Source organism: Barbus barbus (assembly GCF_936440315.1).
Source record: "Barbus barbus genome assembly, chromosome: 23".
Taxonomy (NCBI): Eukaryota; Metazoa; Chordata; class Actinopteri; order Cypriniformes; family Cyprinidae; genus Barbus; species Barbus barbus.
In genome coordinates, this window is record NC_136751.1 from 7,655,037 (window position 1) to 7,678,726 (window position 23,690).

At 36.2% G+C, this 23,690-nt stretch overlaps 1 protein-coding gene across 2 annotated transcripts in view; it reads right to left on the reverse strand.

The window, feature by feature from the left end:
• Positions 1-1,255: 1,255 nt before the first annotated feature.
• Positions 1,256-23,690, reverse strand: part of LOC306843228 (tropomodulin-2-like) — a 34,846-nt gene continuing 12,411 nt past the window's right edge. For both annotated transcript variants that reach the window (XM_079374568.1, XM_079374569.1), the window contains exons 4-10: positions 10,667-10,789; positions 9,580-9,651; positions 9,343-9,473; positions 8,400-8,507; positions 7,779-7,922; positions 5,933-6,077; positions 1,256-3,801 (exon numbers count right to left, since the gene is read on the reverse strand). In XM_079374568.1, coding sequence (XP_079230694.1) covers positions 3,770-3,801; positions 5,933-6,077; positions 7,779-7,922; positions 8,400-8,507; positions 9,343-9,473; positions 9,580-9,651; positions 10,667-10,789 — 755 coding nt within the window. In that variant the 3' untranslated portion in view covers positions 1,256-3,769. The remainder of the gene's footprint in view (positions 3,802-5,932; positions 6,078-7,778; positions 7,923-8,399; positions 8,508-9,342; positions 9,474-9,579; positions 9,652-10,666; positions 10,790-23,690) is intronic.

Genomic DNA, 23,690 nt, shown 5'->3' on the forward strand with positions numbered 1-23,690 from the left:
GATGAATACATCTGGTGAAAATATATAAGTTCAATGACGTCAGCCTCAGAGTGAAACATTTTCCATCTCTTTCTAACACACACACACACACGCACACACGCACATACACACACACACACACACACACACACACACACACACACAACTTCATGAATCATTTCCCATGTAGCAGCAGTGAGGTCTGTTAGGCTGGTGTTGGTTAAGCATGAGATAAACTCTGCAATGATGTAGTCTCAATGACATCATGTGCCTGGCATCTCCAAAATAATCCCAGAAACTGGATTTGATTAAAACAAAACCTCACCTGCATATTTCTCTGTACCTCAGAACACACTGCAGTTCTTAAAAATTGTTTCCCAGTAGAAGTGCCTGAATGATTGTAACTAGACGATTGACCGGAGAAGACGAACTGATCTATACTGATCTGAATCTCGATTTATTTTATTTATATCTTTTTAGGCTGTACTAATGTATCTTATTCAGGTCAGTACGAAATAAAAAAAATAACATGCATGTTGTGTGATCCCCCTTATTTAAAAAAAAAAAAAAAAAAAAGACATGTTGCAGATACTTTACCACAACTGCAAGTCCCTATTCTCTATCAGCCAACTATTCTTAATGTCTAGTTATTAAAAATACTGAATAATAAGTAATAAAATTAGTACTATAAAATATGTTTCGTTTCAATTGTTCTGAGTATCTTATAATAAATACTAGTATTTTATACACTGTAAAAAAAAATAATAAACTTCAGCCAACTTAAAATTTTTAAGGCAACCAGCTTCAGCAGATTTTTGAGTTCTCTGAACTTATTTTTGTAGGAGATTCTCAACTTTTTGTTGTATTAACTAAAAACAAGAAGTTGAGATAACTCAAAAATCAGCTGAAGCTGGTTGCCTTAAAATTTTAAGTTGGCTGAACTTTTTTTTTTTTTTTTTTAACAATGTAGTAACTCTGGCAAGTATTTGTTTTTATTGCTATTAAATATTACCAGTAGTGACTCCAGTGTCATTAGTCATTGAACAAACAGTATCTCTCAGGTAGTCATTGTGACTAATCGTTAGAGACAGAAAGCACTGAATCTGGGATATATGCCAATCGCTCTTAAAATAAATGACTATTGGGCAATTCATACAAAAATAGATTCAAGTTGGTATTCGGTTACTAAAAATTGTATGTATAACGTGTTTCACGTTCAGCTGACAACTCCTGTGATCTCGCAGCAGGGTTAGAGAAAGAAAACGAACTGACCATTCTGTAAAAACATACATTTATTGAGGACATCTGATACTTTACAGAGTGGTGTTATTAACAGTACATAGTAAGATTTCCTCTTCTGGAATCCAGACATATAGTATCAACATACAAAATTGCGGCAATATAAGAGGCGTTTACGGTACATGACATTTATATGTATATCTATACACGTCTGGAATCTTCTGAAGAGGATTTGAGATGGATATTTCAAATGAACTCATGGTAAGATTGCAGAGCTCTTTCTTACACGCACAAGCTTTCAGCAAAGCATGAACCTTTAACCCATAATCAAACAAAGATGGAATGAAACATGAACCATAACCTGAAAAAAAGAATTCATACACACAATTCAGCATTTGTTCACAAAGAAAAATAAAAGACAAACATAAACTCAAAGTCAATTCATACACAAGGCTCTTACAAAACAGAACAGTAAAAAACAATGAAGCTTAACGACAAGGTGAGAAAAGGAAAACTTCAAACTTGGTCCTAGCTTTTGCATTTAAAGCAGGTGTACAACATGTTCCCCTGTGTAATCCAGCTATATAATCCACACCGGGCATGCTCAGACTGCTTCGCCCGAGATGCCATACTTTTGCGCTGAAGGTCCATTTGGTGGCTTCACCACCTTGCTCAAAAACGTGCCAAAGCATCTGTGCTCTACATTATACACCACAATCAATGAACCTCGTAGGACGTACAAGCTCACAGAAAACGGCAAGCGGTATAAAGGTTAATTCAGTATTTTACACTGGTGTTACGAAAGCATGTTAGTTCGCTTTAATGAAAAGATAAAGCTTTACATTGCAAACATGCATGCGATCACAAACGGACATGCATGTTCGGGGCTCCGGCTGCACCAGGACCACTAAATGCTCACAGAATTGGTTGCTATTTAAGATGAAACTTTACTCATCCCTCTCGCTCTCATTCAACTAGTTCCCTAATTTCCTCTTTAGCACAGACCATGTGCTTCAAAAATATTCTTCTAAATAATCTAAAGGAATAATCCACCACAATTTAAATATTTTGCCATTTATTCACCCTCGTGTTGTTCCAAACCCATATCTGGTTATTTATTTTTTGAATGGGAATTTTCACACAGCTATTTTTCGAACAAAATTTGTGCATTACATTCCAAGCCATTTGGCGATTGGTTGTTGGGGAACCAATTATAGTGAACAATTTAAATTTGGTCCCAACCCGCATACAAAACTAGTCTTCACAACACATAAGGTGTTTGACAGCCATGGTTACAATATGCGAAAATACTTTAAAATTAACCATTTGCGTTCTATATAAAAAAATAACAGCATACAACTTTGAAACAATTTAGGGTAAGAAATTTAGCATTTTCTTTTAGGGTGAATTATACCTTTAATAAACTAAAAAAATGAAATCCCATTTCCTGTCTGACCTCAGCTAGATTCCTGAAAATTAGAGCATTTAGGTGTTAGTCTTTGGCATGGTATTAGAAAAGCCATTTCAGATTTATCTACAGGAAAGATACTCTCATTTAAATCTATAACTGACAACTAAATTACATAAATGCTCACTTCCTGTGTTCAAAAAAAAAAAAAGGAAAAAAGAAAATATCCCTTAGTGCATTGCTTGGTGGAAATATACCTCTAACGTTTTTAAGTCCTAAGTGAAACCTGTCAATCTTTGACATTCATTTACATACCCAAGGTTGTCATTAGTGCTGATCTAGTACAAATGTTTCCATTTTCAAAGACATTTGATAAAAATGGGGCACTGATCTTAAATTAGCACTGCAATTCCAGTATCAGCTGGTGTGTTTGGGGAATAGAAGTGAATTTTACAATGTGAATTGTCTCAATCGGCAGCAAAACCGAGGTGCAGTATGGAAGCTGAGAGTTTTTGAGACAAACCAGTTGCCCAAAGACATCCACACACAACCCACGCTGATAAAACTACAACCGCACAATCTTCTCACACACTCACGGAGAAGTTAACAGCGAGAGTATAGAGGACTTTTATTAAGGAGTGTCTGTTACAAACAGCGAGGCTCTCATTGGCTAACGAGCCAACTCTGTTCAAACCTGTGCTCCAAACCCAGCCTCGACAAATCTAGATTTAGCTCACATTAAGCGGGGAACACAACAGATCCAGTCCAGTTGAGTCTAGATTTGTTCAGAGTGAATGTGGGCGACAGGTTCTGATCCAGCCCATCCATGAAGAGATCACTATAGTGCTTGAGTGCATGTGTGTAACCGTTGCAACCTGTTTCAAAGAACTTTTACTTTTAACTTTTCAAAAGAGCAGAAAAGGTTTTACACAAGCAAAAAAAGAGTTGCAGCTATAAAAACAAACAACAATTAACAATAATAATAATAATACAACAACATAAAAAGATCATTGAGTATTAACATTAGGGAGGCAAAGTATCCAGTTGTGTCCCTTCTTCAGGTGAAGCGGCTCCCGCAGAGGGTTTGGCACAGAGAGTCTGATGAGCTTGTGTGAGAGAGAGAGAGAGAGAGGAGAATATGTTCTACGCATCCCTCTCTACTCGCCTCCGCCGCACTGAAAGAAAACAGAGACGTGTTAGTAATCAAATACATTCACAGCGTTCACGCCGTTAGAGCATGCTGAGAGCTACAAGAACCTTTAATGAGATCTGCTCATTTAAGACGCTTAATAAATCAGTGTGTTAGTCAATCCTTCATCCTGTTACAAAGCTATACACACAATTACTCATTTCAGCCAAAACTTGTTCGGTCATGAACAATCAGGTCCCCCTGCGTAAATCAGTTTCTGTTACAGTACAATAGTTTAGCCTACTGTATTATAAATAAAGCTGATATCAAAAGTTTGTTTCACATTTTATTATTTGCATGTTCTTGATGATCAAAGGTAATATGAGATTTAATAAGCTAGCTGGAAACAGCATAGCAGGATGCTGAGCAGGTAAAGAGAAAATGATAATTTCACAAAGTATAGCTTTGTTTGTTTACGATTACATGCAACATAATTTAAATGGCATTTATAGTCATATTTACACTGATTTATTGAAAGGTTATAGTTCAACCAAAAATGAAAATTCTGTCATCATTCACTTGCCCTCGTGTCGTTCCAAACTTGTATAACTTTCTTCTGTGGAAGATATTTCGAAGAATGCAGGTAGTACAATAGTACTCGCGTAGAAGAACAGTTTTGGTGCTCATAGACCTTGTATAGCCAAAAAAAAAAAAAGTCTGGAGACATTTCCCAAAATATATTATAATATCTATAATTCCACAGAAGAAAGTAGGTCATACAGGTTTTGAATGACAGGGTGAGTAAATGATGACAGGTTTTTATTTTTTGGGGGGGGGTGGATCATACCTTTAATAGTACGTATGTGTGAAATTATAAGGTTTTCTAATCAGGCACTGAACGGAGTACAAATTAAAAGACGTTTTAGCCAATGGAATTGCTAGGCAGACTTATTTGTAAATGACAAATGGCCCATCTAGTCTATCTCAGATCCAATTAGGTTTTTAATCAGCCTGAAGGGAAACGATAAAAGATTTATTTTGAAGGTACTAGGCTGATAAGCGGCCTAATCACTAGATTTCGACAAAATTGTAAGGTTAGCTTAAAATGCATAGAAGCAAGTAAACTAGATATTCACAACCAACTATGAAATAATCAGTTGAAGAGAAGGTAGAGATTTTATTCAGAACCAGTTTAATGTATTTAAAAAACCTTAGGTTTTGAGAACAGGTATTGCACATGCCAACGTGGACAGAACACCATATTAAAATACTCTGACCTTGTTTGTAGAAATACTTGTTCAGCAGTGCAGCAAACAGAAGTGACTTTTCTTTTAAGTGAATCACAAACATTCAGTACTTCCTGATTCCTTAACGAATAATGCTAATGAGTAGGATTTTATCAAATCAAACACGTACAACTTGTGGCATTAAGTGTTTTGAGATTTCCAATCCATATTAGTAAGCTATTCGCTTTTGGACAGAAATTCTACACATACTAATTTCTGCAGGGTTCTTTCTAAGTTGGCAGTTCTTAGACGGAACAAGCAGCAAAGTGGACCAGACTTTATTGCGAAAGTCAAAAGACCGCCTACATAAGACTACCGCTCTGAACTGTAGCGTGTTAGTGTATTTCCAGTTGTGGATTGTGTTTGGTTAATCAGTGTTGACTAGTTCACTTCTATATAAAAGGTCTGAATTCACAACAGTGAGGATCTGATAATTTATCACACCCTGTATAACCTGTCCAATGTACAGGTGAGTTAAACAGTCTTTAACAAAACACACATCACCTTTTGAAATGTGCTGTTAGCATTCATGCCAAAAGTTAAATGTCAAACCCGTGCTCTCACACATAATACCTAAATGGCACTGGAATAGAGCTTGATGCATGACATCACCTCACACACATGTAAAGCACACTGTGTGTGTGTGGTAACATAAGACTGACAAACAGGAGATAGATCCAGACTTCATTGATGAAAGAGAGAAAGGAAAAGAAAGTCTCATTAATAAAATGCCAAACTGAAGAACTAGTTGTTAATGACGTATTTAAATATGTATCACAGTTGTGTCTTTCTTTTGTGTGTCTTTCTTTGGTCAAAATTAGCGAATACCAGTGTACTGTACTACCCTGTTTCTGTCAATCGGAGCATATGTGCATTAGGTCATGTTCTCACCCAGGTCGTTGTTTTTTGTGATTGCGGCAGCGGCGCGGGATCTGGGTCCCTGCTGGGTGAAGTGGTACCCAAACTTCATGATGCTTGTATTCTGCTCCAGCATCTTAGCAATCTCCATCTCTGTCGACGTACCAAGCTGCTGTCGCTGAGAGCAGGAAACACACACACACCGGAAAAATGTCTATTACACATGCTTACATAAGCCCACACACACAGACATTTCACTACGAGTAACATTTTAATTCAATTTGCATATTGCCAGCAAAATAGCTGGGTTTTAACACATTTCAACAAATATGTACAAGAATAGATGCAGCGTAATTCATTATGCTTCTAATGTATGTACCTACATTGATCAAATAACTGAATTAAGACCTATTTATGCAGTGGTCTTCTAACACAAGCATTTAAAACCCATGTTATTGCATTAATTATGCTATTCTAATTGCAGTGTAATGTATTCATGCTACCTCTGAATACATAAGACTACCGCTCTGTGTGAATATACCTAAATGCCACTTCGGATGCAGCTTCCGAAAATAATGTGTTGCCAAAAAGTTTATGTGCAATATATTCTATGGTGAATCAAAATATTTATTTCTAAAGCTACTTTCTTAAAATGTTGTAACGTGTATTTAATGTTTTTCTCATTTAAATTTAAAGATACTTTATCTTTTGGGGTGTAATCTCAGCCAAGATGGATGTGCATTTAATTTGATTAATCAATCAGATAACATTTTATTTATCAGCCCTAGTAATTAAATATTAAGGTAATGCTATATAATCATGACATGGTTAATTCTGCTGGAAATTCAACCCCTAAAATTTAAAATGTATCATTCGACATAACCTAAATAATGCAGTAAATTGAGATGATCAATCTATTATGTAGCCATACTTGGGAATAAAAGTTCTCTCATTTGATGATATTTTAATGCAAACAAAAATATAAGATTATTCATTACAAATGAATGACAAGTCTGGCATCGATACAAAAACAGCATTGCATTATGTAAAAACAAAGCAGATTCAAAATAATTATACACTACCACTCAAATGTTTGGGGTCAGTATGATTTTTTTTTTTTTTTTTATGTTTTTGAAATATCTCGTATGCATACCAAGGCTGCATTTATTTGATCAAAAATACAGCAAAAACAGTAATATTGTGGGGAAAAAAATAATCGAATAAAAAATAAAAGCCGTTTTCTATTTTCATATATTTTAAAATATAATGTATTCCTGTGATGGCTTAATTTTCAAAAAACTTAGCCGTTTTTCCAATTCTACTGAATTTTCTTCATTTTACTCCAATGTAGCATGGTCTTTCAGAAATATGCTGATTTGGTGCTTAAGAAATATTTCTTATGATTATCAATGTCAAACTTAGTTGTCCTGGGGTTCTTAGATGGGTTCTTAGATGACTTTAAAACAGTTCAAAAGAACAGCAATTATTTGTAATAAAAATATTTCATAAAAATGTAAATATCTTTTTATGCACCCATGCTAAATAAAAGTATTAATTTAAAACAAGTATATGTCAAAGTTGACTGGATAAGCCACAGTGAAGATGCTGTATTTATATGTATATGAAAAACCTTACAATAATCATTTATTAGCAGCATCAGATGATTTCGATATTAATGTGGCAAGTTGATCTGCGACACCCTACAGTCGCACTGGATGCGAGTTGTGTGTCAGAGCTAAAAACACCTAAACTATAATCACCAGAGCAGACCACCCTGGTAGCACCAGTCGGTGACAGTCTACAAAGTAAAAAAAACAAATAAATAATGAAAAAGCTTGGTGGCTTTAGAACAGCATGTGGTTGAATTTGTGTCCTGTACCTGGTTGTCAATCTTGATCTCTGTAAGCGTGTCATTGTCCCGCAGAGCTTCTACCAGAGCCTTAACTCCTGCGCCCGTGATAAAATTGGACTCCAGATTCAAACTTTTTAGCATCTTATTCTCCCGTAGCATGTCTGAGAAGGCCTGCAGTGAACACAGAAACACACATAGCTTTAACAAGGTGTCAAGGGAGCCGGATCTCTTCCATGTTTATCTTAGCTTTTGCGCTTCAAGCTGCTTTTTAATTTCAGTGAAGACAGACAACCTACTTGACACTGACAAATCACCAGAAACCAGTAATGACAGTACAATCTAATATTTAGAGTCGAATACATTTAAAACTGCTTATGCAACAATTTTCAGAGGTTTAACAAATGCTGCTTATTTGAAACCACCAGCAATGATGGAAAAACAGCAGACATTCAGTTTGGAAAACAAACTTAAAAACAGCATGGAATCAAAGTACTTGACAGTTCACTGTAGGTCCATGATTCAAGAGTTTTCAAGAGATTCATTTCTTTTTTTGACAAAGCACAAATGTGGAGGCTTTTCCCTAAAGACAGTATTTGTCCAATCTCAACCCCGAACACACGGACATCTGAAGTGAATCATGTCCCTCACCACGGCAACAGGGTCATTGCTTCTGGTGGCAGCCAAACTGAACTTCTTCACATGAGTGTTCCTCTCCATGGCTTTTGCAAAGTCCTTTAGAGTCGGGATTGGAATGTTCTAGAAAAAAAGGAGGAAAACATTAAAAACATTTGTTTTTGGACAATTAAACAGCTCCTTTATGTCACTAAATTCATTGACATGGTCTTCATCCTGATTTTATGACAGCCTCCATCTTAGGTCATATGAATTTATAAGAAATAACAGTTCTCAGTGAGAGACAAAAACAGATATCCGAAATATGCCATAATTTAAACATAAAAAATTTGTCTGGGAGCTTTCAGGAACAAAATGTATTCTAGTTCTGGTTTGTACTGTTGTCTGTTTACTGAATAATTTCAGTAATTTCATAGAAGATATTGCAAGCAGATATTAAAAAGAGTTACACATCTGCATCTGAGAACACATCTGAAAATGTTTCACAAATCACCATAATTTGAGTTTAAGTGTTGCATTATTTGGTGTGTCCACCTTTAAATTTAATGAGCAGAACAAAACCTGATAATCGTGTTCTCCAGCCTAATTTGAGAATGTTTCATAGAGCATTCTCTGCTTTAGTGGAACCAAGAAAAGCAGGCCGTCTATACAAAAGAGCGACATGTCACTAATTTAATTATATAATTAAATAATATAAAATTCACAATATTAAAATACAGATTTTTTGTTCAAAATGTTCACAAATGTATAAATAATTTTGTGCATTCCCAGTAATTTTTTTTATCCCAAATTGTCAAATATCAGGCAGTATCAAATGTTTGGACTGAAGTGTATTTGGTTGTAATTTGTTTGCAATATAAAATTAATAAATCACCATAAATATCAAAATGACTTTAATGCATTTTTATTTTGGCCATTAAGTGTCTTGGCTTGAGTGTACTAAACTGAATCTCATTACCTTTATGTTGTTGAGATTGACTTCGGTCAGTGAGGAATCATTGGACTTTATCCGCTGCAGAGTTTCCTCCACGTTTGTAGGGTTTGGTGGCTCATCAAAAACTGGCTTTACCTTTTCTCCCTTAATAACATCTACAACAAACACAACATTCACAAATCAGTCAGGAATGCATGAGAAGACGACACGACTATGGTATCTGCTGAAAGATGAAATTAACTTGTAGAATAATAAACTCACTGTTATAACCGTCTGTACAGGTGCCGTCATAAGTCTGCGTGCTCGTCACCAGTGTGCTCACTCCAAGTATAGCTACAGAACACAACACAGCACTGTTACGATATATACAAAAAAGTATTTAAAAGCACCCACATGAAAACATCATGATAAAGTGCAGTAATTCACAGTTAAAAAAGGCTGTTTAATGCTTATGTGCAGCACTTTACTACTATTTTTACTATGGTATTATAGATATTACTGCATGAAGCCACTTTCACATTCCTGTGTTTCGGCACAGCTGACCAAAAAAACACATCCAGCACATAAAGAGAATAAAGCTAATCAGGGTTATAATGAATCATGCAGTGAGGGAAACCAGCCAGGGACAATCTCTTAAAGAGGCTATTTAGAGAGAGAGAGAGAGTGAGGATGTGTTTGCTGTTTTATTTTGGTGCTGTGATGGATGCAGTGAGGGCATTCAGACCCCCAGAGTCAAGGAGGCAAAAAATATTGCAGAGAGAGTAACAGAAAACACTAGAACAATAGATAGAACAGAGCTGTTAATTCAGGCTTAAAGCAATAAAACTAACCGTAGTGATATTAGCATTCTCTCTAGGTGCTAAACTAGAAACTGTCCAGCAGGATGGCTCCTAGAAAAGAACTAATTTCTTCCTTCCCCTCTGATTAAAAGAGCACGCAAATCTGACTACATCTACTATGACAACTTGCAGTATTACATATCATCAAAGCTGAGAAAAGAACACAATGCTGCAGACAACAGGTAAATGCCGTTATCGCTGTTTTCCATGTTCGTGGAGTGAATATTTTTACACGGCTTTTTAAAAATGCAGATAACTGGTGTTTCATAAGAGTCTGGCTAATCAGCGTACATGTACGTCACTGGTAGTTCCAATAGAAAAGTTTTAGACCCTACTCTGAAGTAGGAGATGATTTAGTTCCCCCAAACGAAGTTCCTAGAACTAAATACGTTCCTAGTTCCGCCAATAGTTCTAGGAACTATGAAAAGGTTCCATCGGTGCGAAAGCGCCTTCTGACTCTTGCTGATCTACCATTATCACTGTTTGTGAGTTTCTGTAGTTGTTTTTACCTGCCAGGTCATGCAGTTCTGTGTCCGTAGCGCTAGAAAGTGCCTCCTCCAATTCTGGGTCAAGGGTCGTGGCTTCCTCCTGATGGATCTCCATTGGTTTCTTTTTGGGAATCCACACCTTTCCTGTAGAATAAAAAGACAAAAAGTAATCAGTAACATAAATGGCATAACTTACATCTTTCAAAAGTCACCCATATCTGATATCTGCATTTACACTATACACTTGGCAAAACAACCAAAGTTAGACATTCTGATCTGAAAAATCTTAGGCCAAAAAGGAAGTAAATGGACACAGACGAAATAAGCTTTTGATTGCCCAAAGGCTCAAAAGACATAAATCTTCAGCATGACTCCAGTGGGTTGAGCCTTTAACCTCCACTGCACCACTGAAAAGATTCATGTTTCATGTGATCGTGGTTGATGTCAACCTGAGTTGAGAGATCATTCGTTACCATTGCTTTTTTAATGACGTACGAATCACATTGACAGGGGAATATCCGATCTGTCCGCTTACACAAATGCAAGTATCTGAGTACACAGTACACAGTTGTGCTTCTTAATATATTTGTGGGAACTGTGATACATTTTTCCCTTGTTGAATAGAATGTTCTTTGATGAATAGAGTTCAAAAGAACAGCATTAAAGGATTACTCCACCCCAAAATGAAAATTTTGTCATTAAATCACTTACCCCCATGTTGTTCCAAACCCGTAAAAGCTTTGTTCGTCTTCGGAACACAATTCAAGATATTTTGTATGAAAACCAGGAGGCTTGTCACTGTCCCATTGACTGCCAAGTAACAGTCACTGTCAAGGCCCAGAAAAGTATGAAAAGCATCGTCAAAATAGTTCATCTGCCATCAGTGGTTCAATCTGAATTCAATGAAGCGACGAGAATACTTTTTCTGCGCATAGAAAACAAACATTAAAAGCGTAGAAAACGTATCCTTGTGGTGCGGCTGACACAGAAGAGCATACGCTATTTGCGTCCAGCGGATATTCTCCAAAATGGCGCTACGCTGACGCAGTGGAGACAAATTTTTGAATAAAGTCGTTGTTTTTGTTTTCTTTGCGCAGAAAAAGTATTCTCGTTGCTTCAGTAAATTCAGAAGGATTATTTGACTATGCTTTTCATACTTTTCTGGGTCTTGACAGTGTCATTTACTTGGCAGTCAATGACGGTCACAAACCTCCCGGTTTTCATCCAAAATTACTGATTAATGACAATTTTTATTTTTGGGGTGGCGTAACCCTTTAATTTAAAATAGCTCTTTCATAACAATATACAGTAAAAGTCTTGATCAATTTAATGCATCCGTGTTAAATAAAATTATTTCTTTTAAAAACTAATGCAAATGTCACACTACAACACCGAATAAATGAACACTGAATTATAGAAGAATTTTTACATGGAACTTCCAACAATACTAGAACTCGCCCACTTCCAAACATAAAATGCTTGAAAAATTGCTGCCCAGTCAAATGATGAAAACTCAAGAAAAGTGAACAGCCCTTTACTTCACTGAAAACTATCAAAAGACCACATCGTTACTGAAGACCTCAGCAGAGAGAGAGGGATAGTGATCAGACATGATGTCCAGCTGTATGAATGGCTGGAGTTTATGAACTCGACACACAGATAATGATGGTGCACAGCAGGCCCATCATGATAACCGCTCACCGCTTGACCTCATCCAGACTCCAATGCTATTGGACTCTCTGTGATGCTTATAATGAGGTCGGTAATGTGATGCTGGTCTTGTGACAAGCTCATTCTCTCTGGACAGTGAACAACACACTCTACAGCTTTATTCAGGACATGTGACTGCTGATCTCTCTCATACTGAAGGGAGGGATCTTCTGAAAGCATTCAGTTCTTCTGTTTCAGTAAAACCTCATAATGTCAAAATTTGAATTGGATGTTTCACAAAGAATAAAAGACTCCTGGAAAGTCATTTATTTAATGTCCATCAAGATTTGTGCTACTACTACAAATAAGGAACATTCCAACTCATGCTGGATTTTGAGAGACATTTAAAGATGAACTTTCTGTCATTATGCTGATCCAAACATGTATCATTTCTTTCTTCCATGCAAAACAAAAGGAGATGTTCTGCAACACTCAGGTTTTGGAAGTAAATATCCCAATCATTTTCTCCCTAAGGTAATTGATTTTGAACAGTAACTTTACAGACAGACCTACTGTGAGCTATGAGGTTGTTAATCAATGGTAAATGCTTTTGTTGAACACAAAAATGCATATTATTTTAAATTACTCTTTTAATCAGAGAAATTCCTAGTAAACAACTACATTAACCCATGACTTTGCAGAGAAATTTCCTCAACCAATCAGAGAATCGCAACAAGTAAATCTTGCCAAAAGAACACTTTAGGACTCCTTTGAGGCACTGCAAATGACATGTAGTCAGTTTTCCTACACTCTCAAAATACTTAAATATTTGCAATATTTTTGCAATAAAATATCCAGTCTTATACTTTTGTCTTTTTGTCCAATTTCCAAACGTTTTTTGCTTCAAATCAAAGTTTGTAATGTTTTGGTTCACCTTGAAACTTGTAACTCTAAAGACTTTTTTTTTTTAATACCTTTTGGGAAAATAAAATGGGAAAATCTTTCCAGAAACAAGGCCATTGAAAAAGTAAACAAGCACCGCTGAACTAAAATAATGTAGGGTTTGGAACATTTCATTTATAGGTAAGTATTCCTTTAAGGGTCTATGATGTTACATGATGATTCTAGACTTTTATGTATGACAATGTTTCCAGCTATTATAATAGCAGCTGGCAGCTGTAACTTCTCATTACACAGAGATGTGATTAAACCGCAGCTATGGCCTGAACCAGCAGAACTATCTACTCCATATTCATATGCAGCTTTCTTTTCCACGCTGGACAGCAGCAGTACGTCATTCAGGCCTGTGAGGTTTGGAAACACACGACATGACACAGTTTGGAGAGACTCCACTGATGCCAAACATATGACTGGTTTGTCTTTTTCTAATTCCAATTCAGTAATGAAATGTGAAACACTCACACTGTAATGAGTAAAAGAAAAGAAACAAGCCAAAAGAGGCAGTGTGTTATTTTTACCAATTTTACCACTTTTTATTTTAAAGGGCACTTTTAGGCACAACGCAAGTTGTTGTTTAGTTTTTAACTTGGCGCACACTAGAGTTCCTAACAAGAACAGGCTGAGGGTTCTAAGACCTTTCTCAATGCTCTGGACACAAGAACAGGCTTTGTGTTTGAGGTGTGGCTGAACTCCAAACACATGTTATCGGTGCAAAAAAAATGAATGTGAACCAGAAAAAAAAAACCTGTTTGGAGAAAACTATTCGCAGAGCCACTGATGTGGAAAACAAAGACTGCGGAGTTTTAAAGAGTATATGTGCCATAAATAGATGAATATTCATGTGACTTTAGAGGATATCTGCCGTACACACAGTCTTCAGATACAAATAATATTTAATAAAACTCTTAATGCATTCAGGACACTGTGATTAAAATGAACAAAATGAGCTAAAACAGTACAATCGTTCTTATGTAACTGGAACCTAAAAAAACAGCACCGAAGTGAAAACAGCAGGGCTGAATGATGCAGATTACATCACCCCTCAACTATTTTAACAAGAGCAAATTAAAACAGGCTTCATGCTGGAAATTAGCAAATTCTCTCCCGTTGTAGTAATGGAGACTCTGTATTCCTGTATTGTTAAGTTCTCTTCATGTCAACACAATAAAACAGAGTTTAGTTAATACACAGATGCTGTTATTCAGTGTGATGTACTGTAGCACAGCTTCTCTGCATTAACCTGAGGCCACTTGTTGATATGTACTACTATCTGGAATCCAACCTTCTGTTTCAAAAAGCCCAGATCATAAACCAACAGACTTTGAATTAGGGCTGTGCGATTAATCGAAATCGAAATCAGGCGAATTCTGAACCATTTGGCTTTTGATACTTTTATCGCTTGTCGCGGCGCGTGTAGTTAGGACACGGTTATACTGTCTCTCGCGAACACATCTGGCAATATGGACGAGGCCTGATGCACGCGCGCAACCTGTGTCGACTCGCGTTTAAAACGAATGTAAATTAAGTCTAACTGTTTGCCAATTTCACTTGGATGAAATGAAACATTCTGCACATTTCCCACTTGTTCTTAAAATCCCAAATACTTAAAAATTAATAAATCAGCCCGTGTAACATATGATGTAATACTTTAATAATTGACTAAAGAAATTCAGTTCTTTATGTATAAAAAATAAACAAATCTTTCCTGTGAAATTCAGTAATTCTGTAAAAGTAGTAATACCATTATAATCTTCCCTGCAGAAAAAACAAACAAAAAACAACCAGTAGAACCCCTCCCATAACACAATAGAAAATGTAATGGATTTAAGGGTTATAATGGGAATTGTATTGGTTTTAATGTAAACTATAAATGGTGTCTACTGGTATTTGATGCATTCTATTGGTGGGATGTAATCTAGCAGATGGCAACCAATAGAACAACAGTAATTCCTATTGGAATAATGCCCGAAACAAAAAGGAATTTTGTAATGGTTTTTATGGAAACTATAAGAATTTATGTGAATTTCTTGTTTGTTTTTTCAGCAGGGTAACAACACTCATACTGTGCTGCACATTATTGACAATATTGAGCTGAAGCTTGACTTAGAAAATTTAAAATCGCGAAGCAAATAGGAATATCTGTCCAAAAAAAAAAAAAAAAAAAAATCATATTTCATAATTTCGCATAAAATTTCACAATTTCATATTTTTCCCCAAATCGCACAGCCCTGCTTTGAATTAATCTTTACTATACCACTGTTGAAAAAATATGGCTCATAGTCTGGAAACTTTAGCATGATGTCTAAAAAAAATATTGGAGTCATCTCAATAATACAAACCTGTTTGTAACTTTATTTTTAGGGAAGCGCTATATTGGATTTTTGCCGATATGCCGAAATTTTTCAACCAACTCATTTTGGCCGATACCGATACAGATATATGTCCTTTTGTTTGGAAACAACACCAAGTCTCTCCTGTTCAGAAATTATAAGCAAAATATTTTTAATTTTGGTTAGTTTTTAACAAGAACTTATTGTTAGAATTAAATAAACAATATTGAAGGATCTTTGACAGTACATTGTAGCTTTGAAAATAACTATAAATCAATCACTGCATTTTTTCCCCAGAAAGATGCAGTGTTAACCCTAACATTTTAAGATTTAAAATTTGTAGATTAATGAATAAATCAGTATATATAAAATTATTTAATTTAAATCAAAACATACTCTATTTTATTTTACTTTTAATTTTATTAGAAGTAAGCCAACAGCGCCCCCCCCACAGATTAAAACTATACTGAGCAGGCATTAGGACCTGGGGGAGGCCTCACTGCTGCCACTGCACGTGCTATTACTGTTTACTCTATCACACACTGAATGTTTCATTCTGTACTGCTTTCACAGATTAAATGCAGCAATCCAACAGAGTGAGTCTAATCATCATTCAGACAAAACCGAGCACATGTGAGATAACATATTCCTCTTATCGGCAATACATATCTGCATAATGTTTCATATCGGGCTGATGCCGATATTTACATTTAAAGCCATTATCGGCCGTTTCCGATATCAGTCCGATAATATCGTGCATCCCTATTTATTTTATTAGTGTTGTTCATTTATTTTATTAAACTGGATAAATTACACCTTTTTATATTTTATGTGGTGTTATGATTTGATAAAAACAAACATTTATTATTGTATGTTCTTTTGGCATTTCACTTATTGTATACATTTTAAATTCGCTTATTGAAAGAACAACAGCAGAAGTATGGTGTAACATTTATTTGAAACATGTATTTGGTACTTGCTACCTTTTATCTTTACTCTTTCCTTTCATTCTTTTCATCACTTTGGAAAACTTGAATCTGCAGGTATCGAAGCAAATTGTCTGTTTTTTTTTTTTTTTTCCTCTCTCTCTCTATCCCCCATTCTCTCTATTTTTTTTTCTTTCTCTCTCTTGTTTTCTCTGTCCCCTGGTCTTGTCGGTCATAGTATGGTTAAATAAAAGGGTATATAAAATTTAATTAATTAATAAAAAAAATAAAAAATAAAAAATAAATATATATATAAAAAAAAAAAAAGGCTGTGAATGATGATAGCATAGCTACACATACGTACTGTCATGTGTTATCTGTGTTACTGACAGGCCGAGAAAAAAAAAAAAAAAAAAAAAGGAAAACTTGAATCTGATGTTTCTCTACATCACTTTTTGCATAACTCCGGGCCGTAGACACCAAGCTTTGTTGCAATTTCTTGAATGAAATGCTTTCTCTGAATCTCTCCGCGAGCGATTGTACAGGTTTGAATATATTTGTGGCTAGGGCTGGGTATTGAGTTCGATACTTTTTAGGCACCGACCGAATTGCCTCGATACCACCGAGTATCGAAAAACGTCTTGTCGTTCGGTACCAAATTTCGATACCTAAGGGGTTAATCTCATCACCGTCAGTGAGCCAATAATCCTGCAGCACTAGGTGTGTTTGACTAGAAGCGGCAACGCGCTGATAGATCAGTGTTTGACCTCAGCGAGAGCGTTTCGAAAGCGCACGGAGCAGTCCGCTCTTTAAATCGCACGGTTTGTTTATTATACACAGACTGAAGCTCGCGTGATGCTCGTGGTGATTTCAGCGTCTGCCGCCTCACTAAATGAGGACATAAATACATGAACAACATCTGCTCTGAAAGTCACTTCGTGAGCATTTTACCGTTTGATTCGAGTAAAACTAGCGTCATATCATATACACACAGAACTGTAAAGGCATTCCCGGAAACCCGTCAAAATAAAGGTTCGGATTAAGTTGGAAGACACTGCGGCAGAAATATATTAATATTGTTCAGCAGACAGTACATACTGCTACTACTAGGCTACTATTAAAATTATTAAAACTTTTTAATAGTAACCCCCCTTTGTTTGCCAAAATAAATAAACTTTGATTTTCAATAATTTAAAGATAAATTAAATTAATGTTTTATGTCTTCATTTGAAAACCAGATACAGAACACAGAATTTCTGAGGAAAAATAAAACATTTCATAAGGCTATTTTAAGAATAAAGTTTTTATGCATTCAAATAATTAGACATACTACACCAGAATTTAATAACAATAAAACATATGGTGAAAGAAAATAAAACACCCACTTATGAAAGTGGATGAAGATTTAAAATTTCTTGAAGTCTTTAAACAACCTAGAAATTATGATTCTGTCTGAGCTATGTGTTTTAAAATGAACACGCACTAATGTAAACGTAGCCTAACAGATGTGTAAACTGAAAACTATTTGAACTTTATAAAAAAAAATTATTTATGTATTGTGTTGGATATATTTAGTTCCTTTGTGCAGTGGCTCAGGAGATGAGGCTTTGAGTCTGTATAAATATCAACAAGCTAAAAAAAATAGTTTTTTGAGATAATGTAATCTTATTAAAACTGATATCGAAAAAAGTATCGTTCAGGAACCGGTATCGAACTCAAGGTATCGGTATCGATATCGAAATATTTTGAACGATACCCAGCCCTATTTGTGGCAGCTCAGCTTTTCGACAGTGTATTTATGTTGCTAGTGACTTGGAAATGTTGTTCTCCCGCCTGACCTCAGTTGAATGAGAAACTAACCAGGGAAAAAAATTAATAAATAAATTGTGCGTCAAAGATGAAGTTCCAGAACACACTTAAGTCCACTGGCTGCTTAAACCTGCATCAAAAAACACATATCAGATTATTATAATTTAAATCCACACCACAAACTTTGTTTGGTTTTGTTCTATTACCATGATGACAGAAACTGAACAAAATCTGATTCTGTATGGCAGATATGAACAAAGCAGTTCTGCACTGGATCTGAAGGGGCATCTTTGTTAAGCAGACCTCACACGGAGAAAAGAGGGAACATTTTATTTAAGCCTTTTATTTAGCGGTTGTATTTTGTTCTGTTCATGTAAACTGCTGTGGTACAGAGAAAACCCTGCAGCACAAAACCAGTCAGAACCAGAAGAGAGAGAGGAGCTCGGCCCATCACAGTGTGTCTCTTGGGCTCAGCTGAGTCGCTGAGCTGATCTTGGCTGACCTCTACCTCCCTAACTACTTCCTGTCCTTTCACAACCCAATCACAGAGTCCTCCCCTGTGGACCAGTACAGACGAGTCTTTCTGCACAGGCTGTCATAGCCAGCTGTACTCTAAACAGCAGGACAGCAGAGCAAATAGAGGAAATCAGGGAGAAGACACAAGGGCATCAACAAATCCATGGAGTCAAGTTTTCCATTGCATTCACTCCTTATGTGAGGACCAAACCAAATCTCCAGGTACTCATATAAGAACCAAGCTGAAAAACTTATGTGCACCCCTGCTAATAACAGATTTGGCCACTGAGGTGTATCAAATGATGCCTCAGCAACAAACTCTTTTTGTGTCATGTGTACCCGCCCTGACTATATTACCATTGAAACACGCAGTATGAAGAAAGAGATACGCAGCACTTGGCAGAGATGCATATCTCTCAAATTCTCTCTCTGTCACTAAGGGCCATTTAGACTTCATCCCAGAGGAATTCCAGAACTTCCTGTTTCCTCATTTGTTCTCAGACATTGAGATTGAACAAATGTTCTCAAAGTCCAGTCTAGAAAATCCTAAACTAGATGCTGTGGAAACACTTGAATAACTTTAATGAAATTAAGCACTTACAAAGTTAAAAAGACCCTCAAAACTCTGCAAAACCACTTAATCAGTATTTTGTGAGATATGCTGATCTCAATTTTGTAAAACAAGAAAAACAATTCTCAAACAGGGCACAAAAAATCTAAATTAATTTAAAATACAACACCGTTCAAAAGTTTAAGCTCTGTAAGATCTGCACCAAGGCTGCATTTCTTTGATATAAAATACAGTAAAAATAATAGCATAATCATTTAAAATCTAAATTTAGCTGAATTTGCAACAGACATTACTCTTCAGTGTCACATGATTATTTAAAAATAATTCTAATATGCAAATTTGGTGCTCAAGTAATACTTAAAATTAAAAGCAGTTGTGAAAGTCATAAGTCACTTTTGATCAATTCAATGCATACTTTCAAAAAAAAAAAAAAAAAAACTAAACGGTCGTGTTTACAATGTACACAGAGACACCCGAGTTATGATGAGACATCAGAATTCAGTGACCTAAAGAACATTACACAACACAAATGAACCATGACTAATAGAACAAGGGTGTGTGAGAAAGACAACTATGTGTGTGTCTGTGATTTTTACAAATCTGAGCTGTAAATAAATGAATATAAATCAGTCTAATTAGCCTCTTTTTCACCATCGGACCAAACCGTTCTCCAAAAGTGCTGAAAAGTTCGGACCGAGAAGGATTTGTAATCGTGCCAAACCAAGCTCAAGTGAAGAAGTGTAATCATTCCTTACCGTTCTTAGTTCTTAGAACTGGAAAAGAGGCTACAACACTTATGCACACACTACTGTTCACACTAATGCAAAAATCCATTACAGGATAATGTATTCTGAGTGCGAGAAATCCTAAACCCATCCGAGATGATGGATTTAACAGACGAGAAGCTTATATGCCCAGGAGAGAAACGTTAGACATACTCTAAAGACACTCTCTCTTTAGATCTCTTCCTGTAGAGTTTCACTTTCCTGACAGTCCAGAAAAATGCCTGGAAACATTCCTAAACTTACTAAAATCAATTAGTGAGAATGACCACAGGCAACAAATAACATCTGTATGGACTCTTTTATATTCTTATATTTAAATATTTTTATATTTTAAATGTACATTTTATATTTTTCTGTTTTACTCTTTAATGGCCCTTAAGTGTTCAGGAAAAACTTTCCTCATGTGAGTCACAGGTTACTGCTGATCACCCTGTTAAGTGTGCTTTTCTGCTGGAATACTGATTTTCTGTGGAATCGGTTTGTTGACAGAATTAAAAGGAATCCCAATTAACATACACGGTCATTTATACAGGAGGTGTTCTACATTATTTTAATTTAAGATGCGTAGATCTATGAGGAAACTACCTAGAAGGATTAACAACAAAGTGATATTAAATATAACCTATAACTGTAATGTGACAGTTGTGTATTATTGTCATTTCAGGATTACCAATTTATTGTAATAATCTAAATTGGATTCAGAATTATTTAAAGAACTGGATTTTGTTCAAATTAGATCACCTTTTAGTTTGTTGTCTTGCATCCGTGGGTCAACTGTAATTTTATGAAGGTACAAGAATACTTATGCACAAAGAAAAAGAAAACATTTGTTGAATGAAGTCGCACAAAAAATATTCTCGTACCTAATATGCTCGTACCATAAAGTTACAGTTGAACCACTGATGTCACATGGACTGTTTTAACGATGTCCTTGCTACCTTTCTGTGCCTTGAACGTGTGAGTTGTGTTGCTGTCTATGCAGGGTCCGAAAGTTCTCAGATTTCATCAAAAATATTAAAATTTGTGTTCCTAAGATGAATGAAGGTTTTACGGGTTTGGAACGACATCAGGGTGAATAATTAATGACAGAATTGTCATTTTTGTAAAGTCAAATATCAAAATAAGGACACACCATAGACATTGTTATTATTATTATTATAATGAAGCTAATTATAATAACTACAGACTAAGCTTTAAAAAAACCTTAGCAACTGAAGAGGGGGAGGTTTAACAACTTCAGATTTAGCAACTTTTAAATAGCACCGAACATTGGTTTTGTCGGACAGGACTTCAATCTACATGCACACATACAGAGCTAAGCTTTCAGCATTACCGTCAGACAGTAATATCATTCATTATTAAAGATCCTGTTCCTCCAAACACTATCGGCATCATGATGCTGTGTATCAGCATGTCTTCAGTAGATAAAAATCAGTGTGTACAGTATATACTGGGTGGGACGCTCACATGCCGAGCCAACACACATACACGGGTAATTCCACACACACACACACACACACACACACACACAGACAGATACGGAGCACCCGAGCCGCAGTGTGTGTATGGATATGTAAGAACAGATGGTATTAATTAATCATACCTGCAGAGACAGCAGTGTCTAAATCACTACAGGAGCTGATACAGCGCTCTCACTCACACACAGCAAGAGAACATGGAAGGCTCACACACAGCCTGAGCATGGAGTGAAAATTATGACAAAAGCTCTAAAAACTTCTGCAAAACCACAGCAACCAGATTAGACCAAACACCATTAGATACTGTACACCACTCCCTTGCTTGCTCAATCCCCTCGATGGCTGAATCTTTACTTCCCTAATATATAGTAGATGAAAAACAATGTGAAAAAGAGTAGCATGACTGAATTCACATTAACTGTAGGGAAAAAGTACCTGGAAAAATGGACCAATGGACTCTTTAGTATCCCATGAGGGGGCACAGGAGAGGAGTTGAGTGGCAGTGAAGCCACGCAAGTGACACCATAGGTCACATGATAATAACAACATGATGTATGCAGTACATCATGATTGCATTCATACCATGTGGTACAAAGTTTACAAAGTAGGTACTTATTCAAATCAAGAACCCTCAAAGAACATGCAAGAACTGTTCACCCAAAAAAGGAAAATTCTTGCATTTATTTACTCAGCAAACTTGTTCTTTTCCATATAAGCAAAAAATTACAGTACAGTACAATACGTTCAATCTCCAAAAGGACGTTAAGAACCATAAACGTGTCTTAACAAGAGCATCCAGGAGGTTAGCAAAAATAGGCCATTTTTTAAATGGAGAAGAGGCTTCACACTGTATAAACCACTTTTGCGAGGGACAACTTATCACTTAATGAATTGATAACATGTTGGCTAATCTTCAACATGTTTGCCATTAAACATTAATTTCGTATTCATCTATATTTGAGGTTTACACTGAACAACAACAACAACAACAAAAAAGTGTTTTATAAGAGAAATCACTGACAATTTTGCATCACGGAAAGATTCAGTGTGTAACGCTCAGCCTAGATAAGGCAGGCTACACAAATAAAATTATCCTGTTACCTCTTTAAATAGTGTGTTCAAATGAATACAGGCACAATAAATGACCAACAGAACCAGGAATAAATGCCAATCCAGAGTGTATTATAATACAAGAAGGCACAGAGAAAAAATATATATTACAGTATGTACGCAAGTGAAAAAGTCCATTGGTGTGTGTGTATGCGTGTGTATGTTTCCGTCTCACCGGTGAAACTCTTATAGTCCGGGAGCACGTTAAGGAACAGCGCTGTTCTGTGACGAAGTTCCAGGCAAAATAATGTCACAAGATAAGTTATTTCCACAAGGACGAAACTCAGAGTCACAGTCAACAAACAGCAGGATGCAGAGACGATCGATCGCTATAATCCACCTTGAGCACGAAGAACGTTGCTGCTGAACGATGCTAAACCGGCTTCTTTTATCGGAAGTGCAAAACCATCTGATTAGGATGGCGTCACGGGATTTCCCTGGCACATCACGAGCAAACTCTCGCGAGAAGAAAACAGAGTACACAACACTCGACAGGGCAATACAAACAAAGGGACAACAATAACAGCTGTGATACATCAATAATCAAATTAGCATATTGTCAGCTTTATAAATCTCTCCCTTATGTGGCCGTGCTACTTAGATTCCCACCCCCCCAGCCAACGGCATCGGAGGTGAGCGTCCATAATAACGCTTCAGATTCAAACCACATTCTTAACATCCGTTTTAGGTGGGTTGCCCCAGCACACTGTGTAATTAATTGGCCCCGTTTTACTTTTTATTTCAGCTGGACCCTCCCACTTGGGCGCTAGCTTGGCTGAGAATTAGTTCGAGGCATTGGAAAGAGGATGGGTTTTTAACCAAACTAGGTCACCCGGTTGAAACTGCGCATTTTTTCTACAGTAATGGCTCATCCTCATCCTGCTCTTCACCTCTTCTGTCATGATGTTCT